Raw genomic sequence first — 18,964 nt, 5'->3', positions numbered from 1 at the left:
AGAGTGGGACGGGCTGTGATGTAAACAAGAGTTGCATCCACGCATAAATGTTTTTTTTCTTCCAGTAAACCAGAGACTTTGTAAGATGAGAAGTATAATGCCAATTTAATGTCGTCCTCGAATGGTGTGTAGATGACCGTCAATGACAATAATAATTCAGCGCCGGGAACTGTTGTTCAAGCTGTCATGCATTACTGCAGAGTGCTTGCTGCAGTATTTTTACGATGACATCATCCTCTTATCCCTTTTTGAGGGGATACCACGTGGTTGCTTGCCAGACATGAAACATTATTACGATGCACGAATTAAAACCAAACACGTTTACTTTAAATAACTGAGCCTGTCGTAGAGTAAAATAATACGTGTCTTAGCGGTAAAAATGATTATTACTGTGACAGCCGAGCCTGTTTTGCTTTAACTGAGCCTTTTAACAGTTGGAATGAGAGACGTAGAATCTGATTGGTTATTGCCAAGGGATACACAAACATTGACCAATCAGGTGGCTTGGCATATTCAGGTGGTAAATCCTGATCCTGCCCCCTGACTGTGACACGGCCCAGAGAGCTCTCTCCTCGTAGTGTATTTTTTTTTTTTTTAGCTCTGCCTCGGTTGCTTTCCTTCCCTTGTGCCGCCATTAAAGCCCGTCAGTTTTGTGGTGGGAATCGGGAAGAGGATAAAAAAAATGATTTAAAAGCGTAAAAGCAAACGGCAGAGGGACGGGATTGGGGGGGGGGTTTCTTCTTCAGCGGTATGTATGGACATTCAACTGTCAACTAAACGGGCGCCCCGAAGAAGAAGTAAATATGCGGTTAGTATCGGCCAAGTAACAGCCTGAGTTCGGATTGGAGTTGGGGTTTTTCTGGAGGAAGCTCCATTTGTTTTGGCTCCGAGGAGTGTAAACACAGCAAAGCAAAGGTAAGCGCTTCATCGTTATCTTGTGGAGTTGATAAGGGCCCTCTTAAAAACGGCTACATAATCCCGTAATGTTAGCGAGCAGCCTGCTAGCTTGGCTTTAATTCCTGGCTGGCAACAGAACGAGTGTTGCCTGGTTGTCATGAAGGATAACTACTAGAGAGCTCCCACTGTGGGTCTGTTAACACGATATACACAGTGTTTATAGCTAGCCTGTAAATTAACTGAACTCTTTTCCGACTTCTCATTTGGAAGAAAAACCCAGTTTGTTGTTTATTTACAACTGAATTCCTTTTGTTGTCATTCACTTAACAAGTCGCTAGTCGCTGGTGAACAGGTTGAACCACCTTGTCTAAGTGTTAAACATGAAAACGTTCCTGTTTTTGCTACTCGCAAATAAAATGTTTGTAAACTCGGGAGGCGTGGTGTAAACACAACCCTACTATTTTGCCTTTGCGTTATCTAATTATTGTGATCTCTTTCCGTCTCGTAAATATGGTTTAAAAACAAGGGCACATGTGGTCTTTAATAGTTTTGTTTGCTTTGGGGGCGAATTCAATTTCAGTGCATCTGTAAGTGTCTTAACCAGTCACGCGCTTCCCCTGCTGGGTATCTGGTTTCATTATGTCCTTGTCTCTTGTTACCCAGCTCTGTTAGGGCCCATTTGCCTGGTCCGAGTCATTTACTGTATGTGTCACCTGCATCTTCGCCCTCGGGTGTTTGTCTTGTGGGTCTCTTTAAACGTCACTTACTTTGAATGTTTTGCTGCAGATGAGTGCCAGATGAAGAGCAGACCGCACTGTAGTCTTTTGCAAGTGTTTGACAGTAAATGATCAGGGACACAGGTGTCTGTAATGACAGCAAGAGTTTTACCTATGAATACCTCAGAAGTTGTAACACTTTTTGTATCATTGCAGAAATGTTAATTTAAGTGAATCCATAAACATTTTAACTATTTCAGAGTGTTTGTCTTTGAGTAATGATTTTTTTTTTTTAACTTATGTGGCATTCAGTGTTTTTATTTAGCATTACATCATTTATTTTCTTCTATTTTCTTTTTTATGTCTGTTACACCCCAGTGGACTGCTTGCTGTGTGATCTCCTTAAGAGTGGATCTGCCGAGCTGAGAACCCCTCTGAACGGCAGGAAGCCCCGCTTAGCGGTGGTGCGACGATGACCGAGCCGCTTGCCAAGTGGGCCTGTGAATACTGCACATACGAGAACTGGCCGTCAGCCATAAAGTGCACCATGTGCCGCGCTCAGAGGCCCAGCGGGAGTGCCATCATTACTGAGGAGCCCTTCAAGAGCAGTCCTGCTCTGGATGCCGGTCTGCACCAGTGGGACCCTGCAGGCCTCAGCAACAGCCCGTCCCAAGGGGGCTCCAGCTTACTTATTTGTCCAGACTCGAGCGCTCGACCCCGTGTCCGCATTGCTGACGTACCTGAGACTAGTAGCAAGTGGTCATGCCACATGTGCACCTACCTGAACTGGCCTCGAGCCATCCGTTGCACTCAGTGCCTGTGCCATAGGCAACAGGCTCAACAACAGCAGCATCGACAACATGCAGCCCATCAAGGACTTCATACCCAGCAGCCCCGCAGCTCCTCGGAATCACCCCAGACCTCAAGCTCTGGATGCCGTCCTGCTCCCCCAGCCACAACTACAGACCCATGTGAGGAATACAATGACCGTAACAGGCTCAACACTCACACACAACACTGGACCTGCACTGCCTGCACTTACGAGAACTGGGCCAAGGCACTGAAGTGTGTGGTTTGTGACCACCCGAGGCCGAATAGTCTGCTAGCTGAACCCATCGAACTAGCGTCAGAGCCTGAGAGTCAACAACCTTCCTCCAAACTTAATGAACAGGACAGAGACAACAGGAGGGGTGTTGTTGGACATGTGGTTGGGCAAGGAGTAGGGAGTGTGGTAGGTGGGCTGGGGGGTTGTAGTAGCAGCCAAAGGAGGTCACCCCCGACAACAAAAAAGGAGTCAGAAGTGAACATGGACTTTCAGAGGATTGAAGTGGCATCAGGGGCTGGGATTGGAAGCAGAGAGGCGCTGGAGGTGGATTTCAAAAAACTGAAGCAGATAAAGAACAGGATGAGAAGGACTGATTGGCTATTCCTCAATGCCTGTGTCGGTGAGTTCAAAGAATATGTGCTTCATCAACTTCATTGTTTTTTGTTTAACTGTGTACTGGGTAATGAGTCAACTGAATGATGTAAGGCAGGCTATAAGGGGAAAGGGGGCCATAGAGGGATTTTTCCAAATCATTTGTTTAGAGCATTTGTTTCTAAAACATCTGCAAGGAAATTAATTGCAATCCAGTTATATAGCCCATGAGTCAGATTTCATATTTGCTTAGAAATCCCCTGCATTCAGCTTTTGCAAAACTTCACTACAGAAACTCCATGTATCTGGCCACCCACACTGTAGACTGGTATTGAATGTGGAGTAGGAGGGAGAATGAACATTTAAAGAACAAGTAGTGATTGGTTTTTCCCATCTCTCTCAACACTATCTCACTCTTTCGCCGGCCTCCGCCATTGCCTACATAGTTTGTTCTGCACACCCACACAACCTCCAGTCCTTTCTCAATCTTTTTTGTTGACTGCTGTGTCTGACAGCCAAAAATTGAAAGCCACATTTATTTTTTAAATCCCAGTTAAGCAAGCATGTGGTATGGTAAATTGGTGTATCATTTTCTAAGTGTCCTTAGAGCAAAGGAATCATGTGGTGAAAATGTCACAGAAGCATCAGTGTAGTTTTATTGCTTCTGGTCTGACACTGGGTCTCTAACTGCATGTGACATATTGAATTCCCTCATGTCTGAGCTGTGTGTCCCCTTAGGACTACGTCTCAAGTAGTCTGAAATCCTGACATGAGTGGGTGTGATTTTTATTCTAGCCTATTAAAATTAAAATGCTCTTCATATCTTATCGGAAGTGTCCTTTGCTTTTCAATTGTCCCTTTAAGGAAATCTCTCATACTTTTGGTTGTGCCAAATGTCTAACCCCTCTGCCACCAAATTCCTGTTCTTTGTGGAAAAAATGTATTTCCTTGATTTATCCATTACTCACTTGGTCTTGGGAAAATACCCTCAACTGTTTGTTTCTCAGCGTGCCAGTAGACAAGTATGCATATTGTTTGGTTTGTATTGCCAACAATCCTTAACCCAAAAATATTTACTTAACTACCATAGAACACAAAAAAACAAGCAAGCAAATATTCCCAGTTGAATAGCAGGACTAAAAACTGTATTATGCAGATAAACTACTTGAACAATATGTTAAAACTATTTGAAATTGTTGTCTTTTGACTAACCAAATTTTTTGAAATGTAACTAGTCTGGATTCTTGGCCCCAACACAACAAATGATGGCAATGACTCACTAGTGTTTGATATCAGGGAGCAGTGAGTGAGTGAGTGAGTGAATAAGGTGTGACCCAGCTACAGTCTCAGAGGAGGGAGGGAGAGTATAGCCCAGTTGGGTTGAGTACAGACCAGTGAGCCTGTCCTCTGTTGCCAGGGAGGTTTCCCTGTCATTGACATACAGCCCGGCCGTGGTGTTTGTAAATAGTGGGCTCACAGCTCTGATAGATGCCCTAGTTCCCAAAGGAACCCGCTCAACTAAAAATAGCACAACCATGCAATGAAAGTAAAAAATAAATACGTCTTTGGCTGTTTGAATGAGCCAAGACAAACTCCTTTATCTCAACTCGTACATGTTTGGTTACACCTATGCAGGAAAGCATGATGATGATTAATGATATTTAGTCCATTTGGTTGTCTTCAATAAGAAATGTCAGATAACAAACACAAATACACAACTTGATAACTAAGATAACTAGGGTTTGCATTTGAATAATTTGTGTTCCTGCTATTTTAAGGAACTGCAGGATTGTTTTCCCTGTTTGATTTGCTGTCTATCAGGTCTGGGTTGACGCTGGGTCCAAAACTTTTATCCTCACAACTAATGATGAATCAGATTCAGACAGAATACTTGTTTTCTTTATCAGTTATCCTACTTTACTTCTTTCTGTGCAGGTGAGTCAGTAAAGCCTATTACTACATGTCTTATCTGATGTCTCAAATCACAAGAGCGGAATCTCAAAATGATGAAATTGACCGCATTTTTGGCAGCATGTGGTGTCACATTAAATGGCTAATTCAGATAGCCCAGTGAAAATACATTAAGAATCAAATATTTTGCAGAGCTTGTCGGGGGATAGTGTAACTACCATTAAAATACAGACTTCGAAATAATATTAAAAGTGCAGTATAAGTGCAATTAAACTAAATGGCAGAAAAGCTGCAATTTCTTTGCTCAATTTGAAGTAAGTGACAAAACAATTATTTAATGTTCTTCCATAATGGTTTAGAAATTCCCCACTCTCTATAAATCTTCGCCTCACGATGTAGAAACACAAGTTTGTTTGGTTCTGACTGCAACAAGGACTATATCATCGTGATTTGAATCATTTTCTAACTGAAAATATTTATAGTGATGCAAAAATGAACTCCTTAACTAATGGCAAAATATGTTATAATCATGTGATCTGTATAAATAATAAGGTTTTATTTTTCAATATCCTGAGGCCGTTACCTACCATATGACAGAAAAAAAACTGCTATTGTTGGAACTGTTCAATTAATTTTGCACCTTATTTTGCTTGCTCCAAGATAAAGGTCAAATACCTCATCATTAACGTTTAGTGCAGAGATAAAAAAAAAAAAAAAAGAAGAGAAAGAGGCAGAGGGTTTTTTTCTGAAAAGGATGAAGGAAGCAATGTGGTTAATTTATGCCAATGTTAATCCTTAAATGTGAGTAAGAGAGAACTTCACATGGTGGTGTATAACTCAATGGTGAGTGACTGGTGTAGCAGACTAGAAGTTACCAATCACAAGCCTTAAATAATGAACATTTGTCTGACGACTGTTTCTTCTTTTTTCCACTGAAATGAAAGGACATGTAGTGTGTGGAGGAATACACCAGCCTGATCCGTGCCGTCTCATCAGCCTGTCTTTAAGTGTGAACCTTTTGGCGTATTTGCACCTTTTGTGCTCTCTAAAAGAGTACAGTACTGACTGCAGGGCTGCAGGCACACCCACACTAATGGAGTGTCTTTTTGGAAAGTGATTGTGATCCCTCTCTATCACACTGCGCTGCTATTGTGTATAGTTTCTCTCCTCATCTCGTACAGTGCCAGCCAACTTTACATGGCACAGTGAGTCCTTCCACCCACTCCATGTCTCTCTCGCTCTCGGTCTTACTCACACACAGATTATGCAGCTGAGCATTGTGTGTGGTCCTTTGACGTGAGAACAAAAGCACAGCAGTGTTTTAATGCTGTCAAATGTACGAGAGAATACTGCATAGACAGCTTTCCTGTAAATGCTAGAAATGGACAGAGATTTTGTGTAGAAATAAAATTATTCAAATTTTGAGGTTCGGTCATTTTGATTCTGTCGTTATAGCTCACTTGTCCAAATCGTTTGCTCCCCTTTATCAGAAAATAAAAGTCTCTCACTGAGTTAGTGGTTTGTTCACTTCTTCTCAGTTGACCTTTCTCGGTGTGTTTTTGCTGGTGCCTTGTTGTAGGAGTCTGACTAAAAATATCTTGTCCTCTACCGTTTCATGATTGTTTCATTTTTTTTTTTTTACACATGAATATATTTTCTAACACATCTCCTCACCTTTTCTAATATCAGATTCTATTTAATCTTGGATATGGCTAAAAATTGGTTCATATCAGAGCATCCAATGTGAATGAGTTTACCCCTGAATAAGTAGTTGAATCCCAGTATTCAGTCTGTGTTTAAGGGTAAGGTTTTTTGATGGATCCCTGTGAAAATAACTTACTTAGCATCCTAGCCTCAGAGCAAAAAGACTGTTGAGTGTGTGTCAGCATTATGTTTTCTTCTGCATGCTGGTTAGTTTGATTGTTGATTGTTTTGGGAAATAAGTTAGCAAATTTGGTTTGTGTGCTAGTGGTTGATTTAAAGTGACGCTGTCAGACAGAAAACACTTTTTGAAGTAATCACCTGCATCGGACTGAACAAATAATCCTTCAGACTTCAGCCCTCTTGCTAAGAAATCTTAGACTTAAGATTAATAGGGTAAAAAATAACTGACAGCCTACAATGTGGCCCCCTATTGTCGTCTCCCCCTGACTTCAAAGTCAGTGAAGTCTTGAAGCTGTTACAGCTGTGACATACTGATCTGTATTATTTTATACTGTTTGGTTGAGCACAGAATGTCCTCTGCACAGATTCAGTTTGTTGATAAATATGATTTGTATCTGTTTTATACGGTGAAGTTGATATTTTAACTACTTTTGTGAAGTACCCCATAAACTCTTTTAGTGTTCTTATGAAACACTGTAAAAGTCACACTGTCATGTAAAAGTATAAACAAATAAAGTCTTTAGGCACTATTTTTAAATGTTATTCATACATGTGACCTTTTCTGTGTCTCCATATCTGACTGAAAGGTGTTGTGGAAGGTGACCTGGCAGCTGTGGAGGCCTACAAGTCATCGGGTGGTGACATCGCACGACAGCTTACATCAGACGAGGTGCGTCTATTAAACCGGTCCTCAGCGTTTGACGATGGCTTCACGCTGGTTCACCTCGCCATCCGCTTCCAGAGGCAGGACATGCTGGCTGTGTTACTTACTGAGGTCAGTACAGACAGCCAATAAGATTACATGAATCACCTGTAATCACAGTATTTACTGATGAAGGGAATCTTGTTTACACTGTGACCAGACATTAGGCTTTACCACTTACAACACCGGTTGGTTGATCAAAAGTGCTGGTCCGTATGTCAATCACACATTTTATCACTCACATCTGTTTGTCATGCTTCCACTCCACCTGCATTTTGATGTGATAACTATATGCAGTATATTGCCCCATCACTGTATACAAAGACCCAGTTCAGGGCACTCCTCAGCCATGCTCTTGGACAGGCAGCATTTGAAAGGATAGCAGGTTCAACCTATATTTCTACCAATACATCATCAGTTCAAATGGCAACAACCCCTGATGAACAGGCCTCCTCCTCAGTTTATGAAGACAGTGTTCTTAAAGGGATCAAGCTCAGTCCCCTCAAGAGAGATTTTGAGTCAAAGCTTAAGATAAAAAACAACAACTGCCAAATAAATAATAAAAATTCTGACAAAAATAAAATTATCATAAGAAAAGAAACTGTGACGTGGTACCCTGTTTGACCTTCCTGGACTGTAACAATCCAACCGTACCTGAAGTCTGGTTTAGGTTGGCAGCATTTTTGTTATTGCCATGCTATAAATATTTATGGTCATTGATATGTTACTAATTGATTCTGATCATGAATATGATTATTATAGATAGCCCTCTCCTTTTTTTTCTTTATCTCTCTCAAACCTCAAAATCCTGCTCCTACATAGCCCTCACCACAAGAGCCAATCACAACACTCGCACACACACACACACACACACACACACACACACACACACACACACACACACACACACACACACACACACACACACAGTCAAACGTTCACTTAGTTTTGAAAATTGTTGTCTTCACTGGCCTGTTCTCATTGTAATTGTTTTTTCTGTGTTTTGATTGTTTTCTTGCAATAAAAAAAAAAAACATAATGATATTATCATGGCTAGGTTTGATTTATATTTTAAATATGGGGTTTAAAGCAAATAATAGAAATTTGAGGCTATCTTAAATTATAGTATAATTACAGAAATGTTTGAGAGATGTTTCAGTTTTTTCTTCATCTTGGCATCAGATGAGATCAAGCCAAGTGGCAACCTCAAGTGTGGAAAAAGAAGTCCACTTGGAAGCGCACAAACCTGCAGTGTCCACTTAAGGTTGGCTTCAAAAGCCCAGAAGTCACATACACACCATTGCTAACAAAGCCATGTTTACAACATAAATAAACATGCTTAAAACCTGGTGCAAAAAAAGTTTGCTTCAGCAACCAATGGGTGATGTCACAGAGACTGAGCGTCCATGTTTTATACAGAGTATGAATCAACCAGGAGGAAGAATCACAGGGGCTTACGAGTTTGTGGGAGTAAAGAGGCTGGAATTCAGCTGCACACCGAGAAGAGGCCTCATACAACAAATCACCACCCTGTCTCCATTTGATAGCTGTTCAAATATTTTATGTAGAATCTGTTTTTTTACATCCAGTTTGTTGATATAACACAAAGGCTTACTAAGCTTATACGTGTGTCTTCAGTTTACATGTACATGAGATGTACTGCAGCTTGCTTGCCATCAGCACTATGATGCCAGATTATCTGTACACACACACACACACACGCACCTCACCACCCACTCTCAGTCTCTGTCCTAGTTTCTCTTCCAAGGAGGGTCAGTGAGTAACCACTGGATCATACCCCAAAACGATCCCTATCTGGTTGAACATCTTACACAGGAACATTTCTTAACCTGCACTTATCCTTCAGGTCATTTAAATTAGAGTAATGAAAGTTAATTTATCTTAGGTCACAAAGTCATCTCCCTCCAAGACAAAACATTTGAAGGCCTTTTGAAGTGGTCAGTCTTTAACCATGATAGAGAAATAAATTCACTCAGAAGCCACTATGTTCTCACTGTATGCCTAAAACCCAAATTAATGTTCAGCAGCCATTTCTCGCCTTAAACGGTCCCTTCTGCAACAAAACATTTCCCCGAGAACTTAGTCACTGTTGAAATCTTTTTTTATATGGCATCCGGATTAATTTTCTTGATTTGAGATCTTTTTTTTTAACTGCAGAATATCTGAGATTACGTTGAGATTATGGTCCTTTTCTAACATTTTAAACATTCATTGGTTCAAACTCTGCCTCCTCATCTACCACAGCCTTTTCCATAATGTTTTAGAATAAGAGGGTTCTTCACAGATGCTTTCTGTATCTCAAAGAACATCTTTGATCTGATCTTAGAAACCTACTTTTTTAAAGTGGTAAGTGAAAAGGTCCCAGGCAGCTGAAGCCCTTGGCTGTTTGAATGCATATTTTGCATGTCAACACTTTTATTGTGCAGTTGCCAGTGAAATTCTCAGCTTGTCTCATATGAATTCTGTTTGTTTAGATTATGCTTCCTTCCCATTATCCTCCCGTCTCTGCAGGTTTCTCAGCAGGCAGCCAAGTGTATCCCTGCCATGGTTTGTCCTGAGCTTACAGAGCAGATCCGGCGTGAGGTAGCAGCCTCTCTTCACCAACGCAAGGGAGACTTCACCTGTTATTTCCTCACTGACTTGGTGACCTTCACCCTGCCAGCAGGTCAGCACCTCAATTAACTAATGTGACCGAAACAAGAACCCTTTATGGGCTTGAAAGAACTCCTGTTTCAAGAGTAATGTAAAAATACATTTCAGACGGTGTGTATTTTTTGTGTTTGGTCAGAGAAACAAAAAACTCTGTAGCTGCAGAAGCCAAGTCTAGCCGTCCTCTCTGCTTGCCAAATGTGTGATAGAATGCTTGTTTTGTTTACTTGTGGCATATGAAATTGCTTGTTGTTCGAATACTGAGGGGACATAATGCTACGGTTGTCTGTTTCCAACTGCCAGAAGACGGAGGCCACCTCTGGCTAACTGTTTGAGTATTGTTCATGCATACTGAGTATATCAGCTCGCCAACGATGCATGTCTCCTGTTCATTACCAAGATATATTTTTGATTTTTTTCTGCTCTGTAAAATTACATGCACTTGATGCTTTTTCTGTTGAATTTCTTTGTGTGAAATTGCTTTTGTGGCTTGGTTTGTAGCTTGTAGCTAAGCTAAGGATTTTTGTTAGGCAGTGTTTTCAGGACAATGCAGACATTGGCTTCTGGCCACTATAGAAAGCCATTCTGTTCAGCTCCACAAAGTCAATGCATTCATTTATTTTAGCTAAAGAATAAGCTACTGTGTGGACAAGAGCTCAGAGCATGCAGAGAAAGCCAATGGCCATTGTGGAAAACACAAAACATTATGATGGCTTGGGTCTAGAGAAAACATCTCGTTGGCCTCGTCAGTGGATTCAGCTTTCTGCTGCTGCTTATTTATTCGAGGAGATATCAATGCATCCATTTTATAAGGTGCAAAAAAGTAAGACTGAACTTACCCTGCAACCGAGTCACCTCAAACAACCTCCCTCTTCTGGTGTATATCATTCACCTTTCTTTCTTTTTTTCAGACATAGAGGACTTGCCCCCAGCAGTTCAGGAAAAACTGTTTGATGAGGTGTTGGATCGAGACGTACAAAAAGGTGACTTGTCTACTCTTCATAATTTGCAGTAACACCCATCACATCCTGTGCTTACTTGTTATCTTACTACTGCTATATGCAGTTGCTTTGGGTGAGAGAGAAGACTGATCCAAGATGAAAGATGGATGTTATGAGAAGGCCTTATATTGTTTGTGTTTTGCTGATCTGTGTGACACTCAGCAAGGCAACCTGTCTTTATCTTGTCTAGCAGTTGCTGCTACACTAATCAGCCTAATTGAGTTTAGGGGTTTCTCTGATCTGTATTTGATGATTGTACTTTGTCTCAGCTCAATTATTTGTGTCTATTTGAACCAGCCTTAAGTCAAGTATTTTGCACTGCAGTATAGGTACAGCGAGACAGAGACCCTTGATTTCACCTTCAAGATCCTCTCTAAGTGTGTGGGTGTGTTTGCACTTCATTAATGAGTTTTAGCACAATACCTTACCCTAATATGCCCTACTTAGCCGAAAACCTTTTATCTTTTGTCAGATTTAGGGATTACAAAAGGCCTGTTAACACTGCTTTAAAATCAAATTACCTGGCCCTGTAAACCCTTTCCCCAATTTATGCATAGTGATCGGTGAGTGTGCAATTTCAGGAAAATCCCAAGGCAAGGCAAGTATGACCGGTGAAATTTTGCTCAGTTAAATGAATATTTGTGTGTTTTTTGCTAAGGTTTATTTTTTGGGATTTGTATGCCTTTAATTAGATATTAATCAGAAATCGGGAGAGAGTGGGGAATGACATGAGGGAAAGGAGCCGCAGGTTGAATTCGAACCCGGTGGTGGAGGACTACAGCCTCCTTACATGGGGGGGGCACGCACTTAACCACTACACTACCTGCGAGTGTTTTGTGCATAACTACAAAATAAATCAGTTTACCGTCAAACAAAAGGACGTCTTCAAGTGTCTTCGCTTTGACAATTTTCACACTCTCACTCAACAATCAATTAGATTTTTTAAGCATTCAACCATCACAGACTCTGCTCGAGTGTTGAAAGCAGCATGCTGTTTTTGTCTCATGATGGGCTGTGACTCTGTACTAAAGAGCTGAAAGAGACTGAGCTTCATAAAGCAAATCAGCATGCTAAGTGTTGTGTTTTATGGTTAACCCCATAAACAACAACCACCGTGTATTTAGGCCTTACTTTCTGAAACTTTTTTTTACCCTATGGACACTCAACAACCACGATCCCACACTCTGAAAATCTTAGTACAATGTTTCAATGAGATCTCCCTTCTCTTTTAGAACTTGAGGAGGAGTCTCCCATCATAAACTGGTCCCTGGAGCTTGGAACGAGGTTAGACAGTCGACTGTACGCGCTGTGGAACCGCACGGCCGGGGACTGTCTCCTCGACTCTGTGCTGCAGGCAACGTGGGGCATCTATGACAAGGACTCTGTGCTGCGCAAGACCCTCCACGACAGCCTTCACGACTGTTCTCACTGGTGAGGCCTGCAGACCAGGAACTTGGGGATGCAGATAAATATTTTCGGGAATGTGATTTGAATAGTGCCGTAAATCTTAAATATCTATATTGAAGACGAGTTAATAAACAGATGTGTTTTTCATCAAATTCTTGTTGCATTAGGTTACACCAAACATCCGTTGATACTTGCTTTATCAAAAGTGTTTAGAAGTGAGTATATTAAGTTTTGTCAGGGACACAGAAAAAAGATGAAGCTTTAAATTCACGTTATGTTTTTGCATCACATGCTGATGTTTGAAATAGAGCTCAGGTTAAGAAGTTGGGATAAACTCTTAAATTCCACAGTCTCAAGATTGGAGTTGTCTGGTTTAAGGAGACACATATTAGAGAGATTTAAATAGAACATGAACATAGAAGCTCAATGTGACTTGTGTCTTTTCTAAGATGCTGTTCTCATTTCAGTGAGAAAATTACTATTCAAATATAATGAGTAATCATCATGTTAGCTTAACCACAGCAGTTAAGGAGCAATGCAGTGACTGTCAGTCACCATCCCGTCTTCACAGAGAGGTCAAATCATGTCACAGACCTAATAGCAGGTGTCTTCATGTGTGTGTGGTCGGCAGGTTTTACACACGCTGGAAGGAGTGGGAGTCGTGGTATTCCCAAAGCTTTGGCCTACATTTTTCACTACAGGAGGAACAGTGGCAGGAGGATTGGGCCTTCATCCTCTCCCTGGCCAGTCAGGTACAGTACATGCATGAAAGCACACACACACACATGCACAGAGGCAAGGAGCTGGATGTGCACAAAATGTGACACACTACTGCTGTATGAATTATGCAAGGAGCTTTACTGCTCTTACTGCAGTATACTTAATCTGTAATGCCCTGTGAAAGTGCATCCTGTCTGTCATCAGCACTTCTCTGCCGCTCACTGCTCCGCGTTACCTAATAGACCAAGTATTTGGGAGGGTTGTTATTACATCTGGGCGTGAAGGTGCAGTAATTGTGTGTGTTATAATGTTTTAACACTTGGCAGAGAGAAAGTACAGTGTGCATGACTCCTTTCTTTGTAGTTTCACCGACTCAGTAACGGTTTCCCTCCCCTCTTTGTGTTTTCTTTCACAGCCGGGATCCAGCCTGGAGCAGACCCACATTTTCGTTCTTGCACACATACTTCGTAGGCCCATTATTGTTTACGGTGTGAAGTATTACAAAAGTTTCCGTGGCGAAACGCTTGGATACACCCGATTTCAAGGTGAGAGCAGAGAACCAACTGCGTGTTGTTTTGGTGATAAAATGTTGAGGGCAGAGCTCCAGTCCTGTGGGAGTAGAAGCACTAAACTTCCTCTGTGAAATAGATCCAGCCTACATGTGTCTGCATAGCTAACATAGCTGGAATAACTGCCCCTCTGATCTGTTGGTAATTGCTATTTACATCATGTATCTGTGTTATGTCTGTCGTTTAAGGGGTATTTTTGAACAGTGCTGCTCAAAATAACAGCAGCAACATAACAAAATACACTCGCTGTCATAGGAGCACATTTAGAACTGTTTTGGGATACCATGCAGTGTTACACACACACACACACACACACACATACACACAAAGAGGTACACTTCAACATGTGTAAACCATCAGAACTGCAGTCAAACAATCCTGTGAGGAGATTTTAGAGCCGGGTCGACGTTTATGGCGAGTAGTTAAAACAGCCTGGACTCAGTTTGCTTGCTGAGCGATGCTGTACCGGGGTTGATGAAAGTGCTCTGTAATGGCCATGCTTGTGGTAAAGTCTGATGGATCTGTGATTTACTGTTGCCAGGAGCCAATGGAAAACACGCAGAGGGAGGCGTGCATATGGGCGCCTATAGGGAGGGGAGGGGAGGGCAGTTGAGTGTAAAGTGGGGACCAAGTGAACCCAGTAAAACCACAGTGGTTACTGGGAGAGCAGAGTAGCTAAACACAGGTTTTCTCCCAACTGTGGTTTCAGTTACACAGGTATTCATTCAGAATAAAAATAACACCCTTTGTGTCATCATTTCTGCACTGTTCTGTTTATAACCAGCATGTCAGACTCACCATGGTAGGAAATCTCTGGTGGTGGGTATTCATAGACATATATTTACTGTACTCTGCTACAGTATTCTGCTTTATGCTACAGTACTTTTATTGACTTTATGCTTCTGCTCTATCGCATCACTGCATACTTTTTAAATTAACTTATTTATTAGATTAAGTTCTTGTTCAGGTTTTCACAACAATAGAACTGTTGATAAAATATGACTCATCAATACTTATTCAACTTTTTTTTATTCCTCAAGTAAACTGTTTTCTTTCACTAAAATGTTCAAGGTCCAACATGCAAGATATCGTCTGAATTAAATCATAAATGACCTTATTATATCTTCAGACATTAAGGAAACATGCTTTGTTAAAGGTCTGGCTTTTCTGTGAACAGTGCAGTAGCCAGTATGTCCTCCTTTTAAGTTTTGATTCCAGTGCAGAATGGTTTGTTTTTGACCAGAGAAGCAGGCAGTTTTAAGGCACCCCCACAAACCATTTTGCCCATTGCCCCTTATTTTAATAATAATAATAATAATAATAATAATAATAATAATAATCATAATTCCTTTTATTTGTATCGCACTTTACATTTTTGTAAAAAATCTCAAAGTTTGCCAGGCAAACCATCAAGAGCTGCAGCAATGGAAGCAGCCAATCAAACTGGTTCAGATATAACTAATTGTAAAAGCATCCTAATTTTTCTAATAAGCTCTATGGCCAGAAACGTGGTAAAACTAGGATACATTTTGGAGATGCTTTTGAAAAATGGAGAGAGGTTAGAAAGCAGAAAAGTTTCAAGACAGATGCAGAGCTGGATAAACACTGAAGCTTGAGTGTCTGCGACATGGCAACCTGTACAACCATAGACTGTAAATAATAAGGTACGCACATAGACTCGATGAGGAGGGGGCAGAGGGAGACGGCACTCTGAAATGGTTTAAATTGGACTGCAGTACCTGTTTGAAACGCTAGGTGTCAGAGTTATATATTGCTCCTTGAAGGCAACAAAACCACCAGACCAAGAATAATGAAATGGTATGAAAAGATAAGAGATAATGCGTTACACCAGTGAGGCTCATATTAGACTTCCCACTATGAAAGAGATAAACCCAGATTAATTATTCTTAAATAAACTGAAACACTCATGATGTATGCAGTCATTAAAATGAAGACATCAATCTGCAAAGTCAGAAGACGATAAAAAAAATTACATAGGTTTTTCAAATACAACAGTAATAAATCAAATTGATGTAACTCAATCCTTTTGTACACTTAGAATAGCTTTTCATATTTCAGCACCACACTCCATGCCATTACACCCATTGTGATGGCTCTTAAATTTAAAAGTAATGACACTTAAATTTGTTGTTCAGCAAAGATATTCACAGAGCATTTAACAAAATAAATGTGCACATTATCAGTGGACAAAGTCTCTAATCTTTTCCACCTCTGCTCTTTAGAATATCATGGACAAAGTGTTCTTGTGTAATGATAAAAACAAACTCTCTCCTCTCCTTCCAGGTGTGTACTTGCCCCTTTTGTGGGAACAGAGTTTCTGCTGGAAGAGCCCGATCGCTCTGGGCTACACGCGGGGCCACTTCTCAGCACTGGTGGCCATGGAGAACGACGGCTTTGACAATCGTGGCGCAGGCGCCAACCTCAACACGGACGACGACGTGACAGTCACGTTTCTTCCACTGGTGGACAGCGAGAGGAAGCTGCTTCACATACACTTCCTCTCAGCCCAGGAAGTAAGAAGCCCTCCTTTTGAATTAAAGTTATGATTGATGTTTTGTCAGAAGCTTCACAGGTTTTTAAAAAGAACATTTTGTGGAAAATGTATCTCATTTTAAATGTGGTAAAGGCTTTAGCAGAAATATGTTAGCCTGAATTAAGACAACTGATATGACTCCCTCTGATGGCTGTATTTGTTTCTGCTTGTCCTTCAGATGGGTAATGAAGAGCAGCAGGAGAAGCTTCTGCGAGAGTGGTTGGACTGCTGTGTGACAGAGGGCGGCGTCCTGGTGGCTCTCCAGAAAAGCTCCCGCCGACGCAACCACCCGCTCGTCACCCAGATGGTGGAGAAGTGGCTCGACGGCTACCGGCAGATCCGCCCTTGCGCCTCTTTGTCTGACGGCGAGGAGGACGAAGATGACGATGATGAGTGACGAAACTGAAGTGGAGGGAGGGGCAGGACTCCTCTCCCTCCTCTCTCCTACAGTTTTTTTTTTTTTTTTCCTTTTCCTGACACGGACAAACTGTGAAAGCCTTCAGGAGAGGACCAGGAACCAAAAGCTCCCCCAAACCCCCCTCCACCTCCGACAGAAGTCACTGGCTACTCTTTTAGCACTGACAGGCATAACACTTAATGACAAACATGAAACTGACAGACTCCACTGCTGCACAGCACAGATCTGGGGAGAGAATAAAGGTTCTCAAATGCAAATGACCATTGATTTGTTTTGATTTTCAAATGTAAAGGAAAAAAAGGAATCTTTATCCATAGATGTAAATGCATGTGGTTGTTGAAAAGATTATAAGGAAATATACCAGCAATGATTAAAATCAACACTTTATATCTGTTCAGTGTGGGCACTGACTAAAGCACACTTCCAATTTGATCTTTCTGACGTTTTTTTTCCAGTTGACTAAGAGTTGGCTTCTTTGGCATTTTGTTTTTTTGAATGGGCAGGGACGAAGCCAATAAAAATCATCTTTAGACAACCAGAGATTGTGTAATATTAAATGACTTAAATCCTTATTACTAAGCACTGCACATTTATTAAAACATTTCTATATAAGTACAGTTATTGCTTGAATCAAAGTCGTATATGAAGCTCTTGAAAAGGGAGGTTTTTCTCTTTTACAAGTCAGAACTACACTCATTACAGTTTAGCACACGAACATTCATGTTGGATCTTTGGTTTACCTTTTTTTCAGGCTGATTGAGCTGAGAAGTTTTTTTTTGTGTGTGTTTGTGTGTGTGTTTGGTTTTTCCTCTCTGAACTTACTCGACATATTTATTGTTTGGAGAAATATTTTGAGCTAATAAGAGCTTTCTGTATATTTTTTTTTTCTCCTTTTTGTGGTTTTGTTAATTATTCTCTTGATCTTGATGAAGACATGTTGCACAGAAACACTGTTGCTGTGAGGAAAGAACCAACAATGACCATCAGTGAAAAGTTTACTTACGTTGTTGGGTGCAATTTAGTACCTCATCTGATTGCCTAAAATCTGGTGCTTTTGTTTTTTTGGGCAGACGAGTGTAGGAGTGAGACCAAGAGTACACTTGTCTTCTTTGTCCTGTTTGTTCCTCATAGCATTTGTTGTCAAGGTCACCCTCATGGTACACATCTGTCCACCTCCTCTGTAACCCCTGTTTGTCATCAAGTCAAAGCATCTTTTAAGTTTTTCAATAAGGTCGTTGTGAGACTGCAACATATTAAACCAAAGCTGACAGAAAAAACAAACGAAAAAACATGAGATGTTTCTTTTTTGCTGTGAATGTTTGCATTTAGTTCCCCCCCCCCCCCCCCCCCCCCCCCCGGCCATTGTGTACTGTAACCCTCTTCTGTGTATCATTCAAGTCATACACGTTTCTGCGCGCATCACCTGTATGTTGCTTTGTATTTATGCAATAGTTGCAGTTGTGACCATGATGGTTTGTGGATTTAGGCCTGACTTCACTATACAGAGTGTAACGCAAAGAACAGGCAAAATAAGGAAAAAAAAATAAAGGAAAACCTTTTTGAATGTCCAACTAAAATGTTTACTGTCTTGACATTTTTTTTATTTTCACACTTTCACATCAAATTATTTGCAGTTTGTGGTCTTTTAACTTTATCTGTTATTCTAACCACAAATTCTAATTTTATTGAAGTCAATCCCTTACGTATTTCTCTAGCACCTCCTAGTGGATTACAAATATATTACACGTTCGTACAAGCGAGTCTAATTTTTTATTAATTTTTCTAAATGTAAAGAAAAGGTTTGAGTACTTTTTATGTAGCATGGTGACTTGGGGGATTTTTTACATCGAATTTGCTCGTAAACACAGTAGGCTACTTACTTAAATGCCCTATACCAACACTTCCTTTAAATTGAAAAAGTGAGTTGCTGTTTTCATGTAAACTAGTTAAAAATAGTTGTGGAGCTTCTATTGTAGTATTATCCCAATAGTATCAACGCTTGACTGTGAGCACAAGTCAGTAGCTGTATGTGTTAGCTCAAGGCTAAAATACACGACTTTGGGAGGTAGCTTACCTTTAAGTAGTTTATCTGTTGGG

General features: G+C 40.8%; 1 protein-coding gene across 1 annotated transcript; it reads left to right on the top strand.

The window, feature by feature from the left end:
* The first annotated feature begins 612 nt into the window (after positions 1–612).
* On the top strand, positions 613–18,444 carry zranb1b (zinc finger, RAN-binding domain containing 1b). Its single transcript, XM_061039962.1, has 10 exons — positions 613–915; positions 1,992–3,058; positions 7,413–7,600; positions 10,061–10,214; positions 11,110–11,181; positions 12,432–12,630; positions 13,238–13,358; positions 13,742–13,871; positions 16,200–16,429; positions 16,628–18,444. The coding sequence occupies exons 2-10, from the start codon at positions 2,086–2,088 to the stop codon at positions 16,844–16,846; spliced, it is 2,286 nt and encodes a 761-aa protein (XP_060895945.1). The 5' UTR covers positions 613–915; positions 1,992–2,085; the 3' UTR covers positions 16,847–18,444.
* Positions 18,445–18,964: the final 520 nt, after the last annotated feature.

This window comes from Labrus mixtus, chromosome 6, assembly GCF_963584025.1.
Source record: "Labrus mixtus chromosome 6, fLabMix1.1, whole genome shotgun sequence".
Classification (NCBI taxonomy): Eukaryota; Metazoa; Chordata; class Actinopteri; order Labriformes; family Labridae; genus Labrus; species Labrus mixtus.
The sequence above is the reverse complement of the archived record's forward strand: the minus strand, read 5'-3'. Positions and strand labels throughout refer to the sequence as shown.

Excerpts from the sequence above, each read along its gene's own strand:
- zranb1b (XM_061039962.1), top strand. The coding sequence starts at position 2,086 with ATGACCGAGCCGCTTGCCAAGTGGGCCTGTGAATACTGCACATACGAG. Across the intron at positions 7,601-10,060 it reads TGGCTGTGTTACTTACTGAG|GTTTCTCAGCAGGCAGCCAA; the intron begins GTCAGTACAGAC and ends CCGTCTCTGCAG. Across the intron at positions 12,631-13,237 it reads CTTCACGACTGTTCTCACTG|GTTTTACACACGCTGGAAGG; the intron begins GTGAGGCCTGCA and ends TGTGGTCGGCAG.